Below are 25,080 nucleotides of genomic sequence, written 5' to 3'. Positions count from 1 at the left end.
TGCATATATCCTGCATTAATCCCAGAGAGACAATTACAACTCATTGTTCCTTTAAATAGCTGCACAGACAGCAATCACCTATTTAAAAAAATCTGATTTTTTGCCTCAACGCTCTGAACTTTGCATCGACATTGAAGCCACATTCTCTTTTTCCACCACACTGAAGCTTCACTCGAAAACAAGTCATTGTGTCTGTACGCCCGAGCACCGCCCTCGCAGCTATTCTCCTTTCCTCGCTGCCTCCGCCAACACTCTCTACACTTGGGCAACAAGTGCAGAGACATAATGAATGCCAGGTTGAGAAGACACAAAAGTCACACAAATTTCACAATAACTGTTCAGTCCGCACTGCTGCAAGTCTGTTCGGACGAAGTCAGCTTCAGAGGGACTGAACTGAGGCACTTTTGAGGAAGACAATATGGTTTTCTTTTGCAAGCAGTATGAACATAGACTACAGTTTGAATCAGTGATCCTAAAACTTCAACACATCTTCACTCCCAATAGACAGTCACATTTGTTAAAAGTTCACCTCAGCTGGAGATGAGTCAGCACATGCACTGTCTGTTATTTGTGTTGATTGTTTCTTGTGTAGAACCTTTTTTTTTTTTTGGTTTATTTTATGTCCTTGTCTCTTTTTTTGTGTGATTTATGTGACTTGGCAGCTGTAACACCACAATTCTCATTATTAATAATGAAGCACTCTCTGTGTCCATCCATCTATCTGAAACTGATCAAAAAACACACTAATGACCCCCTGCAGGCCTTAAAGTCTGACTTAATGTGACCTAGTGCAGTTTTTTAGTGCTTCATACTGATATGTTATGGTGTATGCTACTTAAGTTCAACACAATACTCATACTGATGCTTTTAATGTGTCTTGAGTCTTAATTGGTTAAATTAAAGTGATGTCTTGATTATTGGCTACAAGTTGTTTTATGTCTGATGTCTCAATCAGTATCATATTCCTATAGGATTTTACAGAGTGTGTGTCATAGTTAATGATGAGTTTATACTTACTTTTTGGACTAAACTGAATGTATAAACTTGTAACTATATCATCCCTATTGGAACATCTTGCAGTCCTGGGGGGAAAATCATATGTTCACAGTAACCTTTTTGGACTTAATTACATTTTAATATAACCATAATTTCCCTCAAGTAACTTTTTTGTAAATCTGTGGTACTGAATAATGACTGTGTAATGACCTCATCTCATGGTCATTACACCCCACTGTGGAAACCACTGCTCTGTCATTTGCCTCCATTGACTTAAATGACAACAGAGAAGCTTTTTCCCCCTCTTCTTCTACTCCTCTTCAGCTCACATTGTGTTAGAAAGAAAGGCAGAATGAGAGGAGGGGGGGGTAGAAGTTTTTCCACGCAGTGAGGAGAGGCACAAACAGTTTACTCATGCCTCCAGATGCTGACTGAATTTATCCTTTGATTTGCTGACCACCAGCCTCTTTTCAAAAAACGTTGTAATTTAAGAAATGACACAACGAAAGCAGGGATTTTGGACGAGCCGATTTCTTGCGGGATAGGGATGTGGAGAGAGGGATGCGGAAGAAACACAACATAAAAACACAACAAATATAGGAGATTTACAGTTGTTTGTCTGTTTTATAACAACTAGCGTGAAAACTCGTTTGTCAGTGTCGCCCATTTCCGCCCAGGTTATCTTAAAAATACCGCGGTGGACACAGTGAGCTCCCCCGTAGCTCGCGTTTGGTACAGCCCACAGCTCCTTTTGGTAGCTCCAGCGTAAAGAACTGGAGCACAACATGTTGGAGAGCGTAGCCGAGCTATACCCCTCAGAGTTAACTTTTTAATCCCGGTTTTGTCGCGTTATCACACACAAGAGGAGGAGGCGGAGGAGGTCGGGGAGAGAAAAGGGGCTAACAAGTCAGTCATGGTACGAGGCTAGCGTGAAAAGCCGGAGCGCCTTCTTGTAACTAAAGCCCGTTGATATTTAACAGTGAGGAGAAGAAGAAGAAGAAGAAGGAGAAGAAGAAGAGGAGGGAAAAGGGAGAAGGGAAGCCCGGCGAAGCGAGAGACGAGCGGGGTACAAGATGCAGCTGGCCGCGGTGCTGTGGGGCTCCCTGGTAACTTTGCTGCTCAGCCAGACTCCAGGTAAGAAAATGTCCGTTTAGAAACGCTGCGAAGTGGAGTTGAAACTGCATGTGAGCGTGTTTTGGAGGAGGTGAACGGAGGTATTTTTGCACCGTCCGTGTTTGTTAATTTTTTTTTTTTTCCTTTTTGTTTGTTACATTCCCTCCTTATCTGCTCCGTGCGTTGGTTTGAGTCGCACATGCAGACATTTAAACTCAAGCCAAGTTTCTCCCTATTAGAGGGCGCAATTAAGGTGGTGAAAATAGAAGGTGTCTGAGGGCTCATTTTGGTTTAAAGTCTTGTTTGACAACATGGTTAAGTGTTGAAGCAATGATCCGAGCTCTCACATGTGCAGCAGTCCGTTGTATTTCATTCATTTAACTCAGGAAAATGTTGCTTTTAATTGCATATGTTCACTTTTGAGACTTCACATGTTTTGTGGTCTTGAAGCTTTATTTGCACTATGTATCCTGTATATATCTATATCTATCTATCTATCTATCTATCTATCTATCTGTCTATATATATATATATATATATATATATATATATCCTGTATGACAGCTATAGGCCTACATGCTGTTGGATGTATATGGATATTGCATTTTGTAATACACTGAACTGTGATTTTATGGGTTTATGGCCGATTTTGTAAGTAGTTTTTGGTCTTGCATGCACCACAGTATGAGGGGTGCATGCATGTGCCTGGTGTCCTGTCAGATCTCCACGCTGAGGCAGTCTGTCCTGCCTGATGTGGGAATAAAACCCCACATTTTAAATGAGTCAGACCGCTGTTTCAAACTGTAGCTTGTGTTAGACCCCTAGAAGCCAAGAATGAGATGTGACATGTAAGAGAGAGCATGTGTGTTGGGTTTTGTGGCTTTTCATGGGTTATAAGCTGGAAGAAAGTTCTGTGCAGTTACTTGAAAATGCGCTTTTCACTTGTCTGTGTTCTGCATGTGATCCGCTGAGCCGAGTCCTTGGGATATGGCCGGGATGTTGGTGGATGCAGCAGTTTTTTAAAATAGAGAAGCAAGCATGCTGCTCTTGGCTGTGATTGCAGGTGAACTGGGTTGTTTATCTATGATAACCTACATCCTGCCCCCCCCAAAGTCGTCACGACCCCAACAGCACTTGTAATAGGTCTGAGTGATTTCCACCACCCCCTTCCTATGTTTTCTCTAACACCTTGTATTTACAACATGTTAGAACAGCCGCTGGAATGCAAGGACCCTACGGAAGCTATTTCTAAACACACACACACACACACACACACACTGAGCTAAGTGTCACGCACGCACACACACACACGCAGTCATACAGACGGGTGCTGTGCCCTCTGACATGACATGAGACGAGTTACAGGATTGCAAAAAATTGTATCTGGAAATTGGCTGTTTGGACATCAAAAGGAGGCTACTGTAATTGTTACAACTCCTAAATGTCACCAGGAGACCGTCGCCAAAATGTCAGCCAGATAAGATTTGATATCCAATTGAAAACAAAAGCCCCTCTGGATGATCCACATCCTATTTATAGCTGGGTCTTTTATACTTTCAGTTGTAGTTATCAGTGTTTTCCTCCGCCTCCCTTCTTTATCTTGGGAGGGGAGGCCGTGCTCTTTTGATTATGGACTTGCTCTGTCATAAAGCAATTAAGTCTGCCGGGCCTGTATCGTTTCTTAAACACATCGTTGTCTCCTGTGTATGAGCTTGAGCTGCTGCTGTTGGCATTTTCCACTGTGGCACACAACATATAGATCAAGTGATGCTGGTTTTGAAAGGTTAGGGTTGCTGAAGCTGCTGGTAGATGGTGTTTCATTCCAATTTTCTATCAAGGATCTTTACATTTTGCCAGGAATTCCAAATATAACATTTTCCCCTCCAGAGTTTTATTTTTGTCAGGGTGGAAAAGCTTCTGAAATAGCATTTAAGCCCTCATGTGACACTGACAGTCAGACTCGCACCAGTGACATTATTTTGGGGCTAGTGGCTCTTAAAGACGGGATCTCATACCACAGCTATCCAGTGGTTGGGAAACTCCAGGATGCATGAAAAACCAGCATTGACAAATACATCTTTGATGAATTAATTGACTAAATAACATGTTTTTTTAAAGGTGATCTATCCCTGACATATTTGCTGTTTCATTTTCTGGACTCTTGTATTATAATGTATACATTATGGGTGCATGAAAAGCTGAATTAAGGCTTGTAAAGGCTATAATTTCTACGCTGTGTACAGTGAATGCATAAAAAAAGGCCAGCCACCAGTCCCAGCTGACAGTAGATGACCTGGGGCTACTATTTATTACTGTGTGTGTGTGTGTGTGTGTGTGTGTGTGTGTGTGTGTGTGTGTGTGTGGTGAAAATGCCTTCTCAGGCAAGTCCACTGGTCTTGCCGTAATGGGCTGAGTTAGACTAATGGCGTGTTGGAGAGTGTGTTTAACAATTTAATGATGTCGTCTGGGACAGGATGACCCCTCACCCACTCCTGTGATCCCACTGAACCCTCCCCATTTACTAATCAACCATTGATTGGACTCACAGGTTAGCTCTGAATCTCTGTTGTTCCGCTGAAGGCTTCGCTCAGTTTAGATCACATTTGTAGTTACAGTAAAGCACAATTGACAGATAAATCCATAATCCAATGGGGGCGGGATGAAATGTTCATCTTGCACGATGATCCTTCTCCTGCAGAACTGAGCTGGACTAAACTGAAACAGTGCGGCTGTATGAATCTGAAAGCTGGGCAACCATCCAAAAAAGTCCTTCCTTGAGTGGGGTTGGTTGGTTTTTAGCTGCTGCAGCCAAACAAAGAAGAAGAACAGAATGGGGATGATGAGAGTAAAATACAGGGAAAAGAGGTGGGCTGCAACTTGTGATTATTTACAGTGAAAAAATGTCGACTGCAGTTTCCCAGAGCTTAAGGCTACATCTTGAAATTGCTTGTCTTGTTCAACCTAAAGTCCAAAACCCCAAGGCATTCAGTTTAAAATGATATAGAACAGAGAAAGGCAGCATCTCATCACTTTTAGGTGCTGAAGGTGGTGAATGTTTGGCATTTTTACTTGATTAACATGTGTTCCCAGCAGCAGCAGAATAGCAGAAGAAGCTCAAATAAAGAGTGTCTAACACCAAAAGATGTGTCTACTTTTGATATAATACATAACCGTCAGTGGGAAATAGCGTTTATATCGAAACTTCAGACTGAGTGTGTGATCAGATTTATACTCTTCTTATAATTTGATGTGACAGTATAGGATTTAAATCTTAATTTTTCCTTTACTTTATTCAGGAAAATTGGATCACATAAAGTTTGATGAGGCTTATTTTACTTAGTTAAACAAATAATTTGTTATTATAAGGTAAGGTATTGAAGAGGTATCACTTCAGGGTACCAAAACTCAGGAATTGTAACTGCAGTAGTATAATTTCAGACCATAAAAAGCCCCGGAGATAAGATGTGTCAGGATCTGTTGGGTCTCCGCCCTGCCACCTCTGCAGAACTATTTTATGAGCGTCGAAGGTGCTGTTGCTGAACTTTCTTTTGATCGTCTAATTGACTAATCGTTTCATAATTAGAAGGAGAACAGATGCAGTTAAAGGAAGAAAATCCCAGGTGTCAGACCTGCAGACAGGAGGAGGAGAAAGCGGGCTGAGTTTGGCCTCGTGTTCACTCCGCTGCTCTGCTCTGTGGTTCAAGTTGCTGCTGGCCTTTGTGCCCTTCCCTGCCGCCTGTATCCCCTCCTCGGATTGATTAGTCCCCTGACATCGCCTTCCTCCTCCTGCACTAACACGCACTTTCACTCGTGGCCCTCTCACACAACCTGCAGGCGTGGTTTTTGTGTGCCCAGCAAGCATTTGAATGATAATTTATGACTTTGTCTTGCAAAATAGCGCCAACACCACATTTGATTAAGTGTCCTCAGAGTAATTGTGTTGGTATTAATGGCGTCGCAATGTTGATATTACCAAATAACTCAGCCTTCGGACAGATTTATTGCTCTCCATGAGTTGTTTTTGGTACAGATTCCACTCGGTGCAGATATTTCTCTCCAACAGGGCAAGGTTGCTTTGGAGGATGTGGCCGTGGCTCAGCGTCTGTGAAACGGGACTCCTTTGTCCGCACTCCTGGCAGGGTTTGATTGTTTTGGCATATATGCACATTTACCTTCCACTCTGGTGACTTTCTTGTCGAGGCTGAGGCTATTTAGGGGCTTCGGGGAGGGGACGAGGGTGAAAGTTCCATTAATGGATCTGAGACTGGAGCTGCTGTGTTGGATGAGTGCTCGTGATTTTTGAGTCCTGAATTAATGTGTGTGTGCCCTCCTCCGGTCTGGCTGGTTAGGTTGGTGTCAGCCAGGCTTTGGCTTTCACCAGGGGAAGGCAGACTGGGCCACCTGATACCCCCACTGTGCTTTGTGTGTCTCTGCTGAGGGGATGGAATTGCACCTCCAAGGTAGCAGTGGAGGTAACCTATGATTACTTGATTCGAAGCCCCCCCCCCTCCAACATTCCCATATGGATAAATGTCAGACCTCAAACCCCCTCCCCCGCCACTCCTCTCCTCATGTTCCTCCACTTTCCTATAAATCACCTGGCTCTCTCCCTGCGAGACCAGCCTCCTTTGCCAGAGACCCCCGGGCGGGCTCTCGTCTTTGGGGTCGTGTCTGATTTCAGAACTTGATGCCACTGCCCCGGGGCCCATTTCAATTATCTTCACGGTGCTAATATATGTCACAGATGTCTGCTTTGAGAGAGCGTGAGCAAGCAAACAAACAAAGTCAGCCACTGGCAGCCGTCATTGGGACGCCAGCGGTTGAAGGTGTAGCAACGGAAAAGATCTGCTACTAGAAATCATGGGTTTTAATTCTGTTGTAGTGCTTTTGCTTTAGCTTTCACACACTGCAAGGATAATGACAGCCGACTGTGTGTTCGCTTCTTTATCTTTGACCAAAAGAAAGCCAAAATGATTAACATGCATTTTAACATCTGGCGAGGGACAACTGATGAAAATTAGCCTTCCAATCTAACTCTGGACCAGTAACAGGTTTTCCATCGATTACTCAGCATTGGGTTGGCGGACCGCTGTGCCTCAGGTTGCAGGGGTCACTATTAATTGGAGGCTTGGTGGTTTGATCCCTGCCTCATCCTGTCCACATGGCGAAGAATGCTGGAGCAAGACACTAAACCCCAAATTGCTCCCATTGGCAGAGCAGTTGGCCATCAGTGTGAGGGCAAATGAGAGACAATGTGCTCTATCAATGTGGTTCATTCTCATCCGCAGTTTGTAACAACAGCAACCCGATTTCATTAATACTTATAATAATGTTGCTTTGAGTTTAATGCTTTATTGCTTTAGTGTTTAGACCAGAAGTCCCAGATTCACTCACTTTTTGACAGTAATGTTTCTCATGATCTGAATCTGAAACTTCAGGTAATACAGGGGTACAAGTTTATCAAATGACTTCACCAGTACAAGAAGAGTACTGCGATACTGTTACTTTCTACTGTTACTGTGAAATGTTTGCGATACGAAATTCAGGCCACGTCACCGCAGAGGTTTGGTATCGAAAGAGACGTTTGTCGTTTTTTTAGGCCATGTAGTATGAATCAGAGTTCCTTGGGGGTTGCAGATTATTGGAGACTGTAATAAACTCTGGTTCTCTGTCTCAGCGGGGGTCTGCTGTAGAGGACAGAAAGATAAGCAGGGCTGGAGACTCGCTGTCTGAGCACAGCCAGGGGAGGGGGGCAGGGACACAAAGACATTTTGAAGGACACACACTCGTACAGATCCATAGTAACTCAATTCTTCAGAGGCGTCGCTCCTCTCTAGCTGTAGGGGTGGGGGGGCGTTAATGAAATTCTGAAAAATTTGGAGGAAGACATCAGTGTGAAATGATCGCAGCTTCGGCAGATTTTTGTAATGAAAGGCCTCTTTCCACCCCTGAATGTGGTTTCAGCCATGCATTAAAAATAAGCCACTTATTCTTGCGTTTTGTCTTGGTAACCAAGACATCATGGGATCCTCTTTGCGGACAAAAGGAAGACATTTGTCTGATGCCAGTGTCTGTATGGGTTCAGTCTTTACTGAGGAGCGGCTGGGAGTGTGTGCAGCCGTATTTTCAGCGTGTCATGGCTGAAACTGCACAGTGGGCCACACACGCACATGCATATGGTTTGGAGATGGCTTTTGTCTGTGGCAATAGAAACATCCGAACAATTTTTCAGTGCAAGACAGTTGTCCCCTTGTCATGTCTTGAGGAGGGTGTGTCCAATCAGTCTCAGAAATGAATAGCGTCAGAAAGTTAAATTTTTAATGGACAGAATTCTACCATTTATATCCCCCTGTTGGATAATCATTGCTTAACTGATGAAACTTTGTAGATGAAAGATGTTTTTTTTTTTTTATTGCAGAGCAGTTACATCATGAATTTGATCTTCAAAATTTCTCCTGGATGTTTTTTTTAATTTGTCAAGATTGGGAGTAAACGCAGTGAGGAATGGTTTTGGAAACGTTGGAAACATGGTCATATTCTACTGTTTTTTTTGTGTGTTTTTTGGCACCAAATCCCATGAGTAGATCAAAACCAAAAATCAACTGTACTGAATACTCCGAAGCTTTGAAACTTCATTCATAAGGCTGGCATCCGGAGTCACACTGGATTCTGATCCGGGGCCGTTTACCTGCGGGCGGAAAGCTCTGAGTTTATTTTTTACACTTGTGCCGTTAAAAAGTGGATTTATCTTCACTTCCATCTTCAGCAGTGAGCCGTGAAGGTGCCGACCTGCACCGTAATTCTCTCTTACTGGAAGGGAAATGTACTTTACCTCATGAACGCACAGAGAGGAGAGAGGGGGAAAAGAGACGAGAATGAAATTGCTGAAAGGGCCGCAGTCTGTCGGGTGCTGCGTTCAGAGGCCAAACTGAAAACAAACACACAGATGCACACACCCTCTGTGCCTGCTGTTGTTTGCTAGCTTATGGCTAATGTACAGTATTCTGGCTGTATGGTCGAATAAACACAAATGATCCTGCAGTCGGACTTTGCCTTTTTCTTGTTACTAGATACCGACTGATGCACCAAATGTATGTTAATCTCCGCTGAAAATAGTCCCCAACAAGTGCTCAGTGTTTCCCGGTCTGAGTAATGTTTGCTAAAAACTACAGTACCCAGCTGCTTACAGGATATAAATAACTACAGGGACAGAGACAGACAGGCTTCCTCACTAAGTGGACATGGCCTCATTCACTATGTGGCAGTCATGGACTGTGTGTGTGTGTGTGTGTGTGTGTGTGTGTGTGTGTGTGTGTGTGTGTGTGTGTGTGTGTGTGTGTGTGTGTGTGTGTGTGTGTGTGTGTGTGTGTGCGCGCGCGCGTGTGCCCTCTATGCAGCCTCATGGAAGGGGGAGAGATGAAGCTTTTCTGTCATGTATGTCAAAGTTGTGACTGTTTTTTTTTGTTTCTCTACAATATTCATCTTCAGCCCACTAAATCACACACACATTCTTGCTTCCCATTATTATTTGCCATGTCTTTCTCAATGGTAATATACATTTTAAGTGTTGAACTCTCACTGCCTGTACCGTTGGCTTCAAAAGGCTTGTAGCTTGCTCCTTCAGCCTTCAACTTTAATTCCCAACGGTTAAAATCATAGCAAAAAAAGGCAGCAAGACACTCATAGAAACCTTTCAGACCACTCCTGCAGGATAATTAACTCCTTCTCTGCTGATGCATAGTTACGTGAAGGTGGTAACGTATAGCGTAGAATAGCATGTTTTTTAGTGTTTTTTGGGTCACCGTGATTCCAAGCTGTCTACAACTGCTGGAGTAAGCTGCACCACCTTTCAAACCTGCAGGAGGTGAGTATTTGATACTCAGAACTCAGAGCTGCATGACCGTTCCTCTCCATATTTTCCAGGTGTTCTTCAGTATTTTGCCACACAGCTGCATTTACTCTCACACGGAGTTGCTTTCCTTCTTTTTCTGTTTTCCTGATCATATCTCCGCTCCTCTCATGCACAGCATCTTAAACTCTTCCAGGTCGCTTATGGTCACCATCTTTAACCGCCCTGCCCACCCTCTGTGTTCACCGGTGGAGGTCCTGCAGATGGGGGCCTACAGCTGTCTCATAGATCATGTCCAAAAGGTGCCTGAATGAAGGCTCCTCACCTTCTTCAGCATGCCTTTATGCAGGCATGCAGGCAACAGCCTGTTCAGCCAAATGATCAGGAACAAACACTCACAGCTTCCAGCTCAAGCTTCAGATAAGATTAGAGTGTGATATGATTTGACTGAGACCCCCCAAGCTGGTGAGTGTTAAATCCTGTAACATGTCACCAAATCCTGCCTGTGCATTCACACTGTTAGCAGGCTAATGGACTTAAGGTGGAGCTTAAAGGTGTGATGTGTCTATGTAGTGAAATATAAGTCAATTCTGCAGCTCCCTAGCATCATTAGAATAAATTCACAGAGAAATGGGAAGCTTTAAACAGAGCTAATCCACTTCTCTTACATTTTGCACCTAATCAGCAGAACTGTGTTCATGAATGGGATCACACTGATTACTATGCCAGGAGACAAAGATATCTGATGTCTGATGGCTGATTAAGTTCATGAGTGTCCAACATTTTCATCCTTGATGTTTTGCTGTTGTCCACCCACCAGCTGACATTGATGTGTCACTCAGCTCTGTAGAAAAACAGCTGAATGGACTTGGGTGACTTTTTCGTCACACTTTGTACAGTATGAGCACATGGTGTATCAGTGTCGCCTTGCCCTCAGCACCTCCCTCCGGCTCTACAACTGTAGGGAAGCACCTGCTGCGTATCTGATGTCCGTCCTGCTGTTGGAACCAACGAGAGGCACGCTGCAGCACCTATGGAATTGAAATCACGTCCAGAGAAATCTCAGACACACTCACAAAAACCTGCTTCAACAACCAACTGCAGAAGGCTACAGCTTCTGTCGAATGACGTTAAAAGTGAAAGAGGAGAGCTGACAGCCCAAACACAGATACTATTTATGATGTAAAACAGAGAAAGCCACAAATCCTTGCATTATGAAGGTGGAACCGGATGATATTAGGTATTTTGTAAATTCCTTAAAAATTCATTTTCTGTCAATAAGTGACAAATTAGATCATTTCAACTATATGGAAAACACAGATACCCACGTCAAACTGGAGCTCAACAGCTGAAATGTCCACAAAGACAAAAAAATATACAACATAGTCCCACCATGATGTTTGATGATCATATCCATGATTGAAGAGACCATTGGCAATTGTTCAAGCTCCTCCTGATGCACTTATGCACTTATGAACTGGAATAACATCCTAATTATTGCGCTCTTGTTTAAAAAATGTGTTTTACATTAAGACTAAAGTATTTTCTTGATGTCAGTACCTTTAGACGTCTGACAACGGCCTCTCCAAACCCCAGCTGCCTTCAAATCAGTCTTATATACTGATGTGAAATCACATCTTGGAACACACCTCAGATCTTACATAATCAAGATCCTATGCATAAAACAGCAGAAGAACAACAACATAACCTATTTCCACAGGAGTCCCAAGTTCATGAAAACAACACTGCTGTCACTCTGGTACAGGATAGATGTGAATGGAAATTGGGACATACCACACCATAGGTAGCCAACCAGCAGAAAACTGAGGTGTATAGTAAGGCTGACGTGAATGCTTTGAAGTAGACGTCCTCTGTGGCGTCCAAATAATCTCAATAGCTGTACACATAGAAACCAGCCATGTGCACGTGATAGAAACACACACAGCAGTTGAAGCTTCAGATATTAGCGGGTAATTCTCAACTTCGAAGCCCCAAAAATGGTATTCGGGCCCCAGTGTACAATCACTCCACTTTCACAGTAATTATCTCCAAGTTTAGCTCAAGTACACACACGTCTATACACACACTCAGAGGGCTGAGACCTCCTCGGGGCTCATATGATCTCAGAGTGCCTTTGCCCTTCTAGAGTGACATCTTTCACCGCTGTCCCGTCGATACTGACGCACAGTGATGTCACCTGAAAGTGTGAGAGCTGAAACCTGACTCGACACACACACACAAACAAACACACAATGCTTGACCTGTGGGAGTGAGCTCGCCTCACAGCCAGTCGTTGATGCAGGTGAAGCACTGTACCTGTGTAACTCATACTTAAAGGGAAGGGGAGGGGCATGTTTCTCCCACATCTCCCCCCCCCCCCCCCCCCCCCCCCCCCCAACTCTTTCTTCTTCATCTTCTTTCAATGGACCCTTACCCTACAGGCACTTAATCAGCCAGGCTTGTGATGAAGGGAATGGAGGTGGTAGTTGTGGAGGTGGTGAGGGTCTTTATTATACAAACAGTAAAGGGCTTTGGAGGCCCCATTGAGGTCTGGAGCCGGAATGGGGACGCGACTGAAAGCGCTGCACTCCCTAATGAACTCGAGTGGCCCATAGAAGCGGGGCCTTTTCACAGAAGCCAAGGAGGACAAAGTGTCAAAACAAGCCCAGCCCCTCTTCGTTCACAGGGGCTAAACGCCGCCTTTTGACTCTGTGGAGTGTGGGCATCTGAAGGGGAGGCCATGTGGAGAAAGCAGGGGGAGGCAGAATGTACTTGTTAAAACAATGGCCTCTTAAATCAAGCACCCCTCCTTGCTTCTCTTCTTCTCCTTAGCTCCTCTGCTCCCGCCTCTCTAACCCCCTCCTTGTATAGCCTCGACTTCCAATTAGACCTACTCTTGCACAAGCAGTTGAAAGCCCCGTATATCTCAGGGGCCTCAAAGGAGAGGCTTTGGAGTTGCGTCTCTGTAGCAGTATTGCCTCTATGAAAGGTCTTAGTATGCAGAGGAGAGCCCTGTTTGGGCTCCTAAAAGCACTCAATCTGCCACTGGGGACTTGTGTACCATCATGTCCCCTCTGTTCGCCGCCTCTACTCTCCCTTCTTCCCTCTTTCTGAGCCACTCCACCCCCTCCATTCCTTGTCTCTCTCTCTCCGTCCCACCCTCGGCCAAGACTCTTTCTTCAGTTTGTGACCCCTCCGTTGCTCCTCCATGCTTGGCTGCTCATGGGGCCGGGACAGGAGCCGTGCACGGCCAGGGCCCGAGCGCTTGCTGCCTCCCTCCCCTTAGTTGTTTAGCCATGGATGAAAAGCGGAGACAAATATGTCTGTGGTTCAAAGTCCATCCCGGCAATTACAGTGACTGATTAAAGAGTTGGCCTACACAGGCAGCTATGTATAATACTACAACTCCCACTCAGTGTTTCATAACAGCACCTTCAGAATAGAACTGAGCTCAGCAGCGCCTGATAAGGGCCCATGGCTGGCTGAGTCCACTGTTTACAGTGCAGTGATTGAGAGCTGGTGCCATAAAAGAGGCCACGATTGTTTTATGGCCAGGGAGGACAGTGTTGTCAATTTATTCATGTGCATTGAATTGACAAACAGAGCAGAGAAGTAAAAACCGCAAAGAGTAAAAGCAGTTGGGGATTGATGTCTCGACCGGGGCCACAGCAATCAATTGTCTCTCCAGTGAGTGTTATGACATTTTAAATTGCATACCGCGTCACAAACTAGTCAGTTTTAAGACATTGTTAGTAATGTATAGACATTTTTGATGCTAAATGAATAATCGATGAATTGAAAAAAAAAATTAGATTGATCAATAGAACGTTTCATAGCCGGACCGGACTGGCCAGGATGCTGTAGGTGCCCTTGCGTCTTCAGCACGCGGTGTCATCATGCTTGTGTTTCCTGCACTAAGTGTAAAAACTGTCTGTCTCTCTGGCCAAACCGCCGCATCAGACTCGCAGCACTGGAGCTCTGCGTTACAAACAAAAGCTGTATTGTTTGGTGTTGTTTGTCTGCAAAGTTGTACTTAGATGTTTGACTTACCTCGAGCTTCCCTTTCATTATCACATGCACAAATGGCCTTAAATGCGGGACTGTGATTACAACAAGGGGCCATGTCAAATGTCAGTGTAAACACAAGAAATATTTTCAAGATTAAGACTCTTTAACTCCTCACCTCGAATACCTGCTGTACTGTACTGTATAGCTGAAATGTCAAAAAAGTAAGAAACTTAGGGTTCAAGTAAGTGTGTAGTATACAGGGGGTCTCATGTGGAACTAGGCATTAATGTGCTGCTTTGTTGTAAATAAAACCCAGAAAACGAAGCAAATTAAACAGTGGAAGCTAACATCTTATATTCTACCTCAGACCTCTACCTCTACACGTGAGGGCTAAACAAAGAGTTTGTCATCTTCTGGTGCCCTTAAAAGTAAAAGGAAGTCTCCTGCCTGACGTCAGCATACAAGTGACGGCAATTTTAAAACTTCTTTAAAAAATGATGAAGAAGAGGTAGACTGGCTGGGAGGAAGAAAAGAGAAAGGAGAGGAAAGAAGGATGAATAATGAGTGATACAGTGTTACCGTGACTTTGCCTGAAGATTGTAGTAGCCGCTCCCGGGGGCCGGAGTTAGTCTTTATGCCTCGGAGCAAAACGAGAGGAAGGTAATAACAATAACAACAGCAACACTCTCCACCAGAACCAGGGGAACCATCTTCCTGGACTGAAGTGAACTTAAGCGGGCTGTAACAATACTCTGCTGAGAGTCGGCACTAATTGGGTCAGCATGATTTTCCACTTTTGTTGCTAGGTGGTTGATCTATGGGGCTTCTATTCTGAGAAGCGCCTACTTAAGTTATTGTATCGGCCATCAAGAGACGAATCCATCTATGTTGGGCAAAGTCCATCGTCTCACATCGTCCTCATTTTCATTTAGCCCACATTTATTTTAGAGAGCTTGCTCCAAATCACAGTCATGGCCCAAAATGGGTTCTCTCGAAGGCTAGTTCCACTTCTTTTGTGATTTTTGTGTATAAATGGCATTTAACTGGGAGGCCTTGGCCTTGAGTGTCTGCTTTCTATCGTTGTCACAGATGGCAGGGACACCACAAGCTCATATGGAGAAAACTAAAGACGGGCACTCTGGATTGTGGGCCAGTCGGTAACAGGCAAGAGGCTCTGTGGTTTTCCTAAAGCAAATCAGTACAGTATGTCTGCATTTTTACCCTTGAAGACATAGTTTAGCAGTAAAGCTTTGACGTGAGCAGGAGCTAAACCTCTAGAAGGCATATGGAACATGTCAGACTCTCTTGTCACACAAAATGTTGATTAATGCTGTTTTTCACTCTTGCTCTGATTGGACAAAGAGAGAAATCTTGAGCATCAGGCAAACCTAAGGCTCTTAAATAGCTCTGCGCTGGTGGCAGATGCTGTGTGCGTTCATTGCTCCGAGGTTATGAGGTGATTGCGGATAGAGCAAGCAGAGATGTTTTTGTCCGGACCTGGAAGAGCGGTGCTGCTTACAGATCCTGTCCAGGTGTTAGCCTGGGAGGGAGAGGAAATCTGGGGCACAGTTAAATCAGAGCCAGGCCTGGACCCAGCCCTGCAGGCTGGAGCAGCATGCTGGGGTTGGACTGAGCTCTCGACTATGAACTCTGGTCAGTGTCCAAACCGGCCTGTTCATTTTCACTCTGTCGCCATCCTCGGTAGCTTGATGGCTTCAGTTTCGTTCATGTGTAGCATCATTTCGATAAGAGCCAAACTGCAGCAGTAGGAAATGAACAGCTCACTTTCCAGTTGCAGATGTAATGTTGCTGAACATGTGACAATTCAAATGAATACGCAGAAAATACACAAAGGCGTGCATAAATGAACGTCCGATTTAATTCATGAATGCAACCAGAATAACAAATTGGACAGAAAGCAGTCGTTAGACGCACCGTTGTCAAACAGGTGTTAGGATTGCCAGAAAATTGATTGATGTGAAGCAAGCCGGGCGTCTGTCAGTTCTGATGGACGTTGATAATACGAAACGGAGCGTTGTGTGCGACAGCGTGTGATTTGCTGAGAGAAGTCAGATTGCAGGGTGCATATTGATATGGCAGGGCATCCAGTGTCGCTACTTTCACCACATCGACCGAATTGCATCGATGCTTACAAGTGTTGAAAAATGCCTCCCCATTCACTCAAATTTCAATACTTAAGGAGCAAATCTCATCATCATCAGAGAGCGAATAAGCATGCAGCATGCATGTACCAAGATCTAATGGTAATAATACTGGTGAATGGCTGTGTCACACGTTTTAGAGGCATGCAGGAAATACACCGTGTACCAGAGACAGAGACCTGTTTGCTGTTAGACTGGTAATTGCCTGTTACACTGGCCTGCGTCTGTGGCCTTCTTTAAGGTTCAACCTACAGGTCTAAGGACAACATATACTGTACTAACTGCTCTATGGAACTTGATTTACAGAGCCACCTTCCTGTGTGTACTATACACAGGGCACACTAACAAATACCTCTTTACTGTGTCAATCAGCGGCCTCACTGACTACCTGTCCTCCTGCAGGCTACTTTAGATGCTCAATAGATTGCTGTAACCTTGGCAGCCGGCAGGCAGGCAGGGACACACTTTAGCGCAGTGTTCATAAAAGACAGTCACTTCTGAAATTGCTCATTTAATAGGGATGCCGTGTGGATGCCTCTTGCTCGTTTAAGAGAGTAGCGCATGAGGCTCCAGAAGCACATTTCAAGGTTTTTTACTCTTCCTCTTGCCCTTCCACTCAGTGGCGAAGCATTAATTTTATGTCTGCATTTAGGCTAGCCGCTAGGGTCATGGTTAGGCTCAGAAGCAGGTGGCTTTTTTTTTTTTTTTTAACTACCTCACTGCATTGGTGGTTTGAGAAATCTGGTGCGCTAGCTACAATAAATTCTTGTTGTCAGCAGCTGTACTGCACTTCACCACTGCTGTCCAAGTGGAGGGATGAGTGTTGGTTTCAGTGGAAGGAAAGGTCACAACTTCAGGCTTCAGGATATCAGAGGTGTCTCCCTCCTATACTTCAGCACAGTCATTCATGGCAAATCCTTGACAGGTGCCCTAGCTTAATGAAATCTCTTCCATGCATTTGCGTCTGCTGTATACGTTTTCACGTTGTGGGTGTGTGTATGTATGTGAGACAGGTGCCAGGGTGCAGTCAAGTTGACCGGCAGTTGCAGCAGCGGGCAGGAATAAAAAGGTTCAGCTGGCGCCTGGCGCCCATAGTGCTCCGCTGAGATATGTGCCTCTGGCAGCGTGCCACAAAGACACACACACACCAACCAGGAACCACTCACTAACCCTGTTGATTGTGACAAATACACACATTTGCTTCCAAACAATCACACACACGTCTTCCTCTGCTGATATTCTTCCTCTCTGCCGCCGCGGCTGAAGCTGGCACCCCCGGCTCTGCTGTCACCCCTGGGGGCTCAGGTAGACGCCGTCATCAAGCTGAGTGGTGCCAGCCTGTTTTATAATTGGATTTAGTGTTGGCACTCTTCCGTTCCCCCAGCCGGATAGCATTGATTTATGAGGGAGGCCTGGGAGACTGTATGCGACCGAGTCCGACAAGCATCAACCCACGCTGAAGGCTTCGCTTCTGCTGTTAGCCTCTCCTCTGTCACTGAGCTGAGTGCTGCTGTGAATATCTGGAAATGCACTTACTACTAATTTAGATTGGTGCGCGTGATATCGTTTTATTACTTCCCCTTATCTGTTAAGCTGATTAAAAAGTCAGTTGCACTTGGTCTGCCGTTATCGTTTTTCTGACTGGCCGGAGAACGGGGCCGGGATTTGCGGGATGACTCTTGTTTTTGTAGCTTGCGTTTTGGTCTCATCAATACAGCTAATAGCATTGGATCAATTCTGAGTCCGGTATCAAACCTGCTGATCAAATTAGTGAGTCTTTTTAAATCCTATATCCAAATCTATTTAGGTTAAGTTTTCAACAGCTTTAAGAAACAAAAGTTGAAGAAATGAAACAGAAAATAAATTCTAAATACTTTCTATTCATTATATTACATATTTGCTATCAGGAGTCAACCCATGTCCTCTTTCCAGGCTGTACTTGAGGACTGGATGCCACAGATGCTCTCACTTGCGCTCCTCCTGTTACTGTAGCCCCCCTCCCACTCAGTCTTTCTCAAGTGTAGAGTGTCAGTGCCCGGATTCCTCCCCGCTCCTGCCTCGGGGGTTTTGGGTGACGGCTATTCTTGGCGGCGGGGTATGCTCGTTCACTGCCGCACACCCTCACCGCTCCCCACGATAACCCTTTCCCCCCCGCATCACATGACCTATTGCCCTTCAGAGTAGGACGTGGAGGTTATGTGCCTCCAGGACTCATGAACACTGACAGTCTGACCACTTAAGCAATGTAGAAGCAGCCCTGGAATGCAAACAGATGCTCCCATTACCCTTGAACTGCCTCTGACCTCGGTTTGTGTTCAGGAAGGGACTGACGGTCAGGGTAATGGGTGGATGCTGTACCTGTCATCCACCTTCTGGAGCAGTCTCTCTGGAGAGCAACTTGGGCATGAAATGTCCTTCATCCGGTCTAGTGTGGAATGAGGTCTATTCTTCAACATCAGTTTTCTATTGTGACTCTCATATGATATGCATGTGAAATGCACACTACGGTCCAGCTGATACTCCATTTATGTTTCTCATTTTGTGATAAATACATAATAAACTAATAAATAAAGTAATAAAATGAAAACTCATAGATGGAAAGTTGTCTACAATAAGTTTGTTGTTCCTTCAGAGAACCAATGCTGTGGGCAATGTCGTCCAATGTCTGTGGCCCATAAGGATGCTGATCCCTGAGGAGGTAACTGGGAGATTCCCACATGACAACATGCATATAAACTGTAGTTTTTGCCATTTTCATAATTCGTTTTTACACTGTGACCCCCTTAACGATGTCAACCTGATATCAAAAAATACTGAGCACAACTTCCAGTTGTGAGTCACATGGTGGTAGGAAGCTTTGAGAGAGAACTGAGACAATGTCAAGGCAGCATCAAGTGCTGACCTCGTGTTCCTGATCAGTCAGACGGCTCAGGACTCGCTGTTCTGCAACAGAGCCACCATTCACGGCAGCGACAGACTGGCTAGCCCAGCCACTCCAGACACAACCGCTGCTCATGCAGCTCAAAGACAAACACATGATGCACTTTTGAACCGTCCTGATTCATTCAGATCCACTTAAAACATGCACCATCACACAAAGAGCACAGACTCAGTTATTCCAAAATGGTGTTATTCTGCATTTTTATTAATGTCAAGAAATGTCATGAAATGACCAAAAACCGTTTTGAAATACAGATCACAAAGATCTAATTCTGATTTTACTGGACACTGTGGTTATAGCAAACTGTACTCGAAGTGTTGCATTTGTTAAAGGAAAATGTCCACCCTCTGATACACTGCTATGATTGTATGACTTTATGTTGAACTGCTTATTTTCCTTCAAAGTGTTGTAATTTATGTCTTTCTGTGTACCCACAGAAAGACATGGTTTTGTTTTCAGTCCGCCTCATCTACTACTTAAGTTTATGGTTTTCTCAATTTCCCTGCAGCTCTTTTTCAAAAGCTCCCAGAGAAGGGGCCTGAACATGTTGCTTTTAGCTATGCTTATTATGTCTTCTCAGAGAGAACAATAGTAGAAGTGACTGTGATGATGACATTGAAGGAGCAAGACAATGACTTTTTACAGTCAAGAAAAATGACTTATGATCCCACCTCTTGTTCAAAATGCAGCATGTCTTGTGTTGCTTGCTTGTCTTTTTAAATGGTGGGGGAGAAGCTGGTGAACAGTATCTAAAAATACTGTAGAAATCAACAGAATAGAGTCAGAAGGTCACGTTGCTGATCATTATTTTCGACAGCGCTCAAGTGTTTTTTCTTGAAAGCAGCAGATGAAGCCAAGCAATCAAGAAACGGTTCTAATTGTAGAAAGCAGGAGTTTTCAGCCCCATCGCACACATCAACACTTCTTCACTTCTCTCACTGCTTTATTGTTTCGAGTGTCTTAGTTTGACCTTTTTGAGCTATTTATTTTTCAGTAGAAGAGCTGAAATCAAACCACGCTGCAGAAAGGCACCATGGATCATCAAGAACAACAAAGAGCAGTGACGAGTGTTAGGACCATTCACTGCAGCTAAAAGGCTGAGTGGGCTTATTTTCACATAAAATCTACTACATCATTCAATATGCTTCACATTCTGTATTGAAATTGCTTTTCTTTCTCTAAAGACAAGTATGCTGCTGCTGTTAAACGCAGCAGCTCAGGATCTCTCTGCCAGCGCTGAGTCATGGACGACTTAATGGCGTGGTGCCCTGTTTACTGTGTTTACAATGTCCTTGCAGATATTTCCATTCCTCTGGGAGAGAAAAGCTCTTCTTATCTGCAAAGCGATGGCACTAGAAAGGGAGAGAGGGAGAGACAGAGAGAAGCAGGCTAAGAGAGGAGAGGGGGAGAACATCAAAAGGAAGAGATGCTAAATATACTCATCCCATTTTTGGCTCTGCATGTGCATCTATATCTCGCTGCGTGGGCTTCACGAGAGGAAGCTGAAGCGTCAACATGTAACCGAGTCACTTTGCCGAGAGGTTCTCGACATAGAGAGTTTCCCATCGTAAGATGCCATCGGCAGAGGAATTGATTTATAATTCAGTGTTGGATTCAACCTGCTGATTTGCAGCAGTGCGACAATAGCTGGATATGTTGAACATTATCAGGCCGTGTTGCAGCTAAAGTAATCATGCTTAAAGTCTTTCATTTGCTTTGTAATGTTAGGACAGGTATTGAATTAGAGCTGCAACGATTAATTGATTAGTTGTTGACTGGTAAATTAATCGCCTGCTATTTTGAGAAATGATTAATCGGTTTGAGTAATTATTTAAGGGAAAAAAAGTCTAAATTCTCTGATTCTGAAGTACCAAACTCTTCTTTATTTAGTTCTTGCATGGCTGCTTCTTTGGTTTTTGTTTTTTACATTTGAGAAGAATTTATTAAATGAATAGGTCAAAAGATTATTGAATCTCTCATATGTATTACCAATTTTAGAAACAGAAACATGCAGGAGAATGCAGTCCAGCTGACCAATCACAGCTCATAGTTTCCACCTGGTTTCTGTCACAACATGCAGTTTGCAAGGAGCTGCATGTCAGTTGTGTACTCCACAGCGCATCTCCTAAGGCTAAGTGTTCAAGCTACACTGCTACGCTGTCACCCTCTGACTCGCAAGCCTTTAAATTCAGCTTTACGGCTGCCACTCGCTGATGGCCCAACTGTAGAGTAGTGGCTACTGTGAAGAGACGATGGACATCAAACCCCTGAAGGGGACGAGTAAGATGAAAGGTGAAGGAAGGGGAAGAATAATTCTGCCTCACCCGTGGATCTAAACACTTGTTCACTCTCTCTCATCCAGCCACTTGATTACTTTCTTATCCATCACACACACCCATCTCTATATCACACTGTTGACTTTGCCAAAGGCTTATCTGAACTATTGCCAAACACCAGCCCTTTGTGTATAACCCTCGCAGGGACACTGGGACAGCGCTATTGATAGAGTAGCATGAATGTTATCTTCCGTGCTGGACTTTGGATTGAACGCGACTCAGATTTTAGGAGCAGTTGGCACAACAAGGAAGAAGACTGGAGGTTTGCCAGACTCTCCCTTCCTCAGTTGAGTCTGGCCGTCTGGTCCTTGATGTAACCTTGACTGCGCTGGAGATCGTTGCACAGACGGATGTTAAGTTCCAGATCTGCTTCAAGCCAAGACCAGCACGCTAGACTGTCATACCCAAGCAAGAGCCTCTGTCTCGAGTCTGGCCTTACCTCATTGCTTCTGAGGCTGCATGCTGAACCGTGGAGCCGTGAGGACTGATAGCTAATGCACAGAGAGAGTCGAGGGCAGGGGGTGGGGAAGCATTCTGCTGATGGAAGCTGAGGATCGAGACCTCGATTTGCATTCAGCGTGTTGTTGTTTTTTTGTCAGATTTGATCTGATGTACCGGAATTACCATTCACACTTCTCGTAGCAGCGCCTCATCCAATTTGGCTCCATTTTTTTTTACTATTTGAAGAAAAACCAAAGAGTGCCCGTGGCAGTTTCTTCCTTTGTTGTTTGTGAGCACAGCCAGCTGTTTATAGCCGTTCTTTGCCTCCGCCTGTAGTCCTGTCAGAGGCCTGTTTTTCCCCTCAGCTGTGAACGTTCTGTGTGCTGCTGGCTGTGGAGCTCTCAGATCTTTAGTGGTTGACCTCTCCAAAACGCTGGGCTGGACTTGAACACAGTTGTGGTCATTGTGCTGTTAGTTAATGATTCTGCCCCTCCATTTTCACCCTCAGTCTCCTTCAGTTCCGCTGCCTCCTTTATAGAGTCAGGAAATGGCTGCCCCGAATGGACGTAACTTCCAGGTCAGTGGACTTGGGGTGAGGGGTCACGGTTGGGTTGAGGCAGCCATAAATTGTATGACCGGGCAACTTTTTGTGCTGCTTGATGAATTCGGAAACCTTTCATAGTGAGCCCACACAAAAACACATCCGCAGATGCGCGTGGCACGTGCATGAAAAAAAAATAAAACCCTGAACGTGGGTTTGTTAGCATGCAGAGATGAGAGAACACGTGCACCCAGCTCTCCACTTCTGTTCTCTGCTCATCTCTTTGTTGGTTTTCTCTCCTCTACTATCCTCTGCTGTCTTCCCACTGTTCCAGCCTTTTTCCTGCTCACTTCTTTCTTCACTCTCTCCTTCTGTTCGCCTCATTGCTAAGCAACAATGACAGCCGTGACAGATCTGTGCTTTGGCTCACACAGTGTCACATCTGACTTTAGCCAACCCCCTCCCACATAAATACACATACACACACACATGCTATACAACCAAGCGCCCTGCTGGTTTGCGGTTTATGATGCTGAGCCCCACCCCCTCTCAAAATGGCTCCCCTGGTCAGCACCCCCTCACTGAGGTGACAGGAGGGAAGCGTCCAGCTGGATGGGACTGTTGTGTTCCTCTCCTGAGGGCTTTGATCCTTTGCCCTTCATCCCCCAAATCAGCGCCTGCCCTGCCAGCCTGGAGAGGGGGCTGGGTCGCTCCTTGATTTAGCACCGTTTCCCCGGTCCGAGGGGAGGGAGGCCCGAGGAGGCCAGAGCGCTGAAGAGGTATGATACATACTTGTGTGGGGCTGCACGACAGCTGTGACAAGGTGGAGGCCCTTTCTGTGGATCGGCAGCCCCCTGTGCCCCACCCACCTGCCGTAACTTCCCCCTGACCAGCGCTCACGCTCAGCTTTCCTGAGCTCCACAGCGCAGACGCATTGTCTCTAAGCCCCCGCTCGTCTCTGGGGAGCTGAGGGGAAAGGCTGAGGCTCCCTCACTCTCCCCTCCCTTGGTACCCCCTGATCCCGGCCCCATTTTTTAAGGCTTTAAGACTGACCTGTCAGCCACTCTCTCTTCCCCAGAGTCAATGCGGCCCGGCCCCCTCAAAGACCCATCCGCATCGGCCTTCTGTTTGAACAGGCCCCACCAAAAGACCCCTTGTGCTGCCCTTTGTGCGCTCATAAATAAGATCAGAGTTAAAGTCCCTGTGCTCTTGTGTCCAGAGACGGGCCCTGTGGGCCTCGAGGACTAATGCCGCTTGGCAGGCCTATCGATCACAAAGCTCCTCCCAGAACGTTGACCAGCTCTGCAAATGCCCTGATGCCTCGCCTACTACATGATGCTTATAGATGCGCACAGTTGTAGGTTGCTCAAACACATATTCACTAAGTTTGGGTGATATGATAGTATATACTTAGAAACAATATATAGTAATGCATAGTTTATTGATTGTCAGTTTTTCATTAAAATTCCCAGAATTTACCAAAGATTTACCTTATCAGTGATTTATTTATATTTGGAAACGTAAAGTTGCACATACATATACTATACAGATAGATATACCCATACATGTACCCAGATAGAAGATTTTAACCACATAGCTCACCATCATTTACGTTACAGTGATGCCCTTCTGACTCTGGCTCACTCGTTTCTTTTCTTATCTGACACCACTTTCGGCTAAACCCTGGCCAGACCATCAAGCCCATCAAATTTCAGTGTACCCCGCAGCCTCTGCCCTGTCCAGGAAGCTGTCTAGGGAGTCTAAATCAGCCCAGATTTATAGCAGGGTTTGGCTGGAGCAGAGCTCTGCTTAAACAATCGTCTGTCTTGTAACTTAAGAGGCGAATAAAAAAGACATGGTCTCCTATCCCGCCGTCTGGATGAGACGTCCCAGAGCTGGAGGACACCACATGTGCGATGAGGAAAAACGTGACCAATGCTGTAAAACTCGTCCTCTCTTCTCTTTGACAAGGAAGATGGAAGGAATAAGTAATCAAAAGTGAGAGAGGAGGAACTCAGAGGCTGAGAAGAATAGCAAAAAGTCTTGAGTTAGATGTCCAGTGGATGCAGAGAGCAGGAGAAGATGGGACAAGCCAACTGAAAGAGTGGAAAGGCCAATGGGCTGCAAAGAGAGGAAGGAAACAGGTTATCAAGACAAGCCATTACGAGTGGATTAGGTGAGGGGAAGCCAAGCTTTAACAACAAACCGGATTACACAATATCACTTGAAGCTCAGTTAACTGTGCTTAAAGATGCCTGAGCCTGCAGCTGGATGGAGAGAAGCTTAGAGTTAGCCGGTAGAAGAACATGATGAGTTTGGATATTTCCCCCCATGGCTGGATGACAGTCAAGTCAAAGTCGAGAAAGAAGAAATGACAGTATTGTAAAATACTTTTCCTTCCAGCTTTTGAGTGCTGTTTATTTCCCACTTTATCCTCAACTTTGTGGCTCAGCACTCTTCGCTGTGGCGTTTCAGCACTTTCCAGAAATCACCTGAGACAGGATGTGACATATGTCCCACTTGGACTTTTCGTTGATGAAGTTTAATTTTCTGTAAGTGACACATATTTATTTTTCTGTTGAACTAGTGTGGCTGCCAGGAATAAAAAAAAAAAGAAAGAAAGAAAGAAAGAAACATAACACTCAGCCCTTTCTGTACAAAATAATTCAGAATATTGTATATTTCTCAGAAGC

General features: G+C 44.9%; 1 protein-coding gene across 2 annotated transcripts in view; it reads left to right on the top strand.

Annotated features, from left to right (window-relative positions):
• The first annotated feature begins 1,876 nt into the window (after positions 1–1,876).
• Positions 1,877–25,080, top strand: part of lrp4 (low density lipoprotein receptor-related protein 4) — a 112,956-nt gene continuing 89,752 nt past the window's right edge. For both annotated transcript variants that reach the window (XM_041936756.1, XM_041936671.1), the window contains exon 1: positions 1,877–2,130. In XM_041936756.1, the coding sequence (XP_041792690.1) occupies positions 2,070–2,130 (61 nt within the window). In that variant the 5' untranslated portion in view covers positions 1,877–2,069. The remainder of the gene's footprint in view (positions 2,131–25,080) is intronic.

The sequence above is a fragment of the Chelmon rostratus genome, chromosome 1 (assembly GCF_017976325.1).
Source record: "Chelmon rostratus isolate fCheRos1 chromosome 1, fCheRos1.pri, whole genome shotgun sequence".
NCBI classification, from domain to species: domain Eukaryota; kingdom Metazoa; phylum Chordata; class Actinopteri; order Chaetodontiformes; family Chaetodontidae; genus Chelmon; species Chelmon rostratus.
The sequence above is the reverse complement of the archived record's forward strand: the minus strand, read 5'-3'. Positions and strand labels throughout refer to the sequence as shown.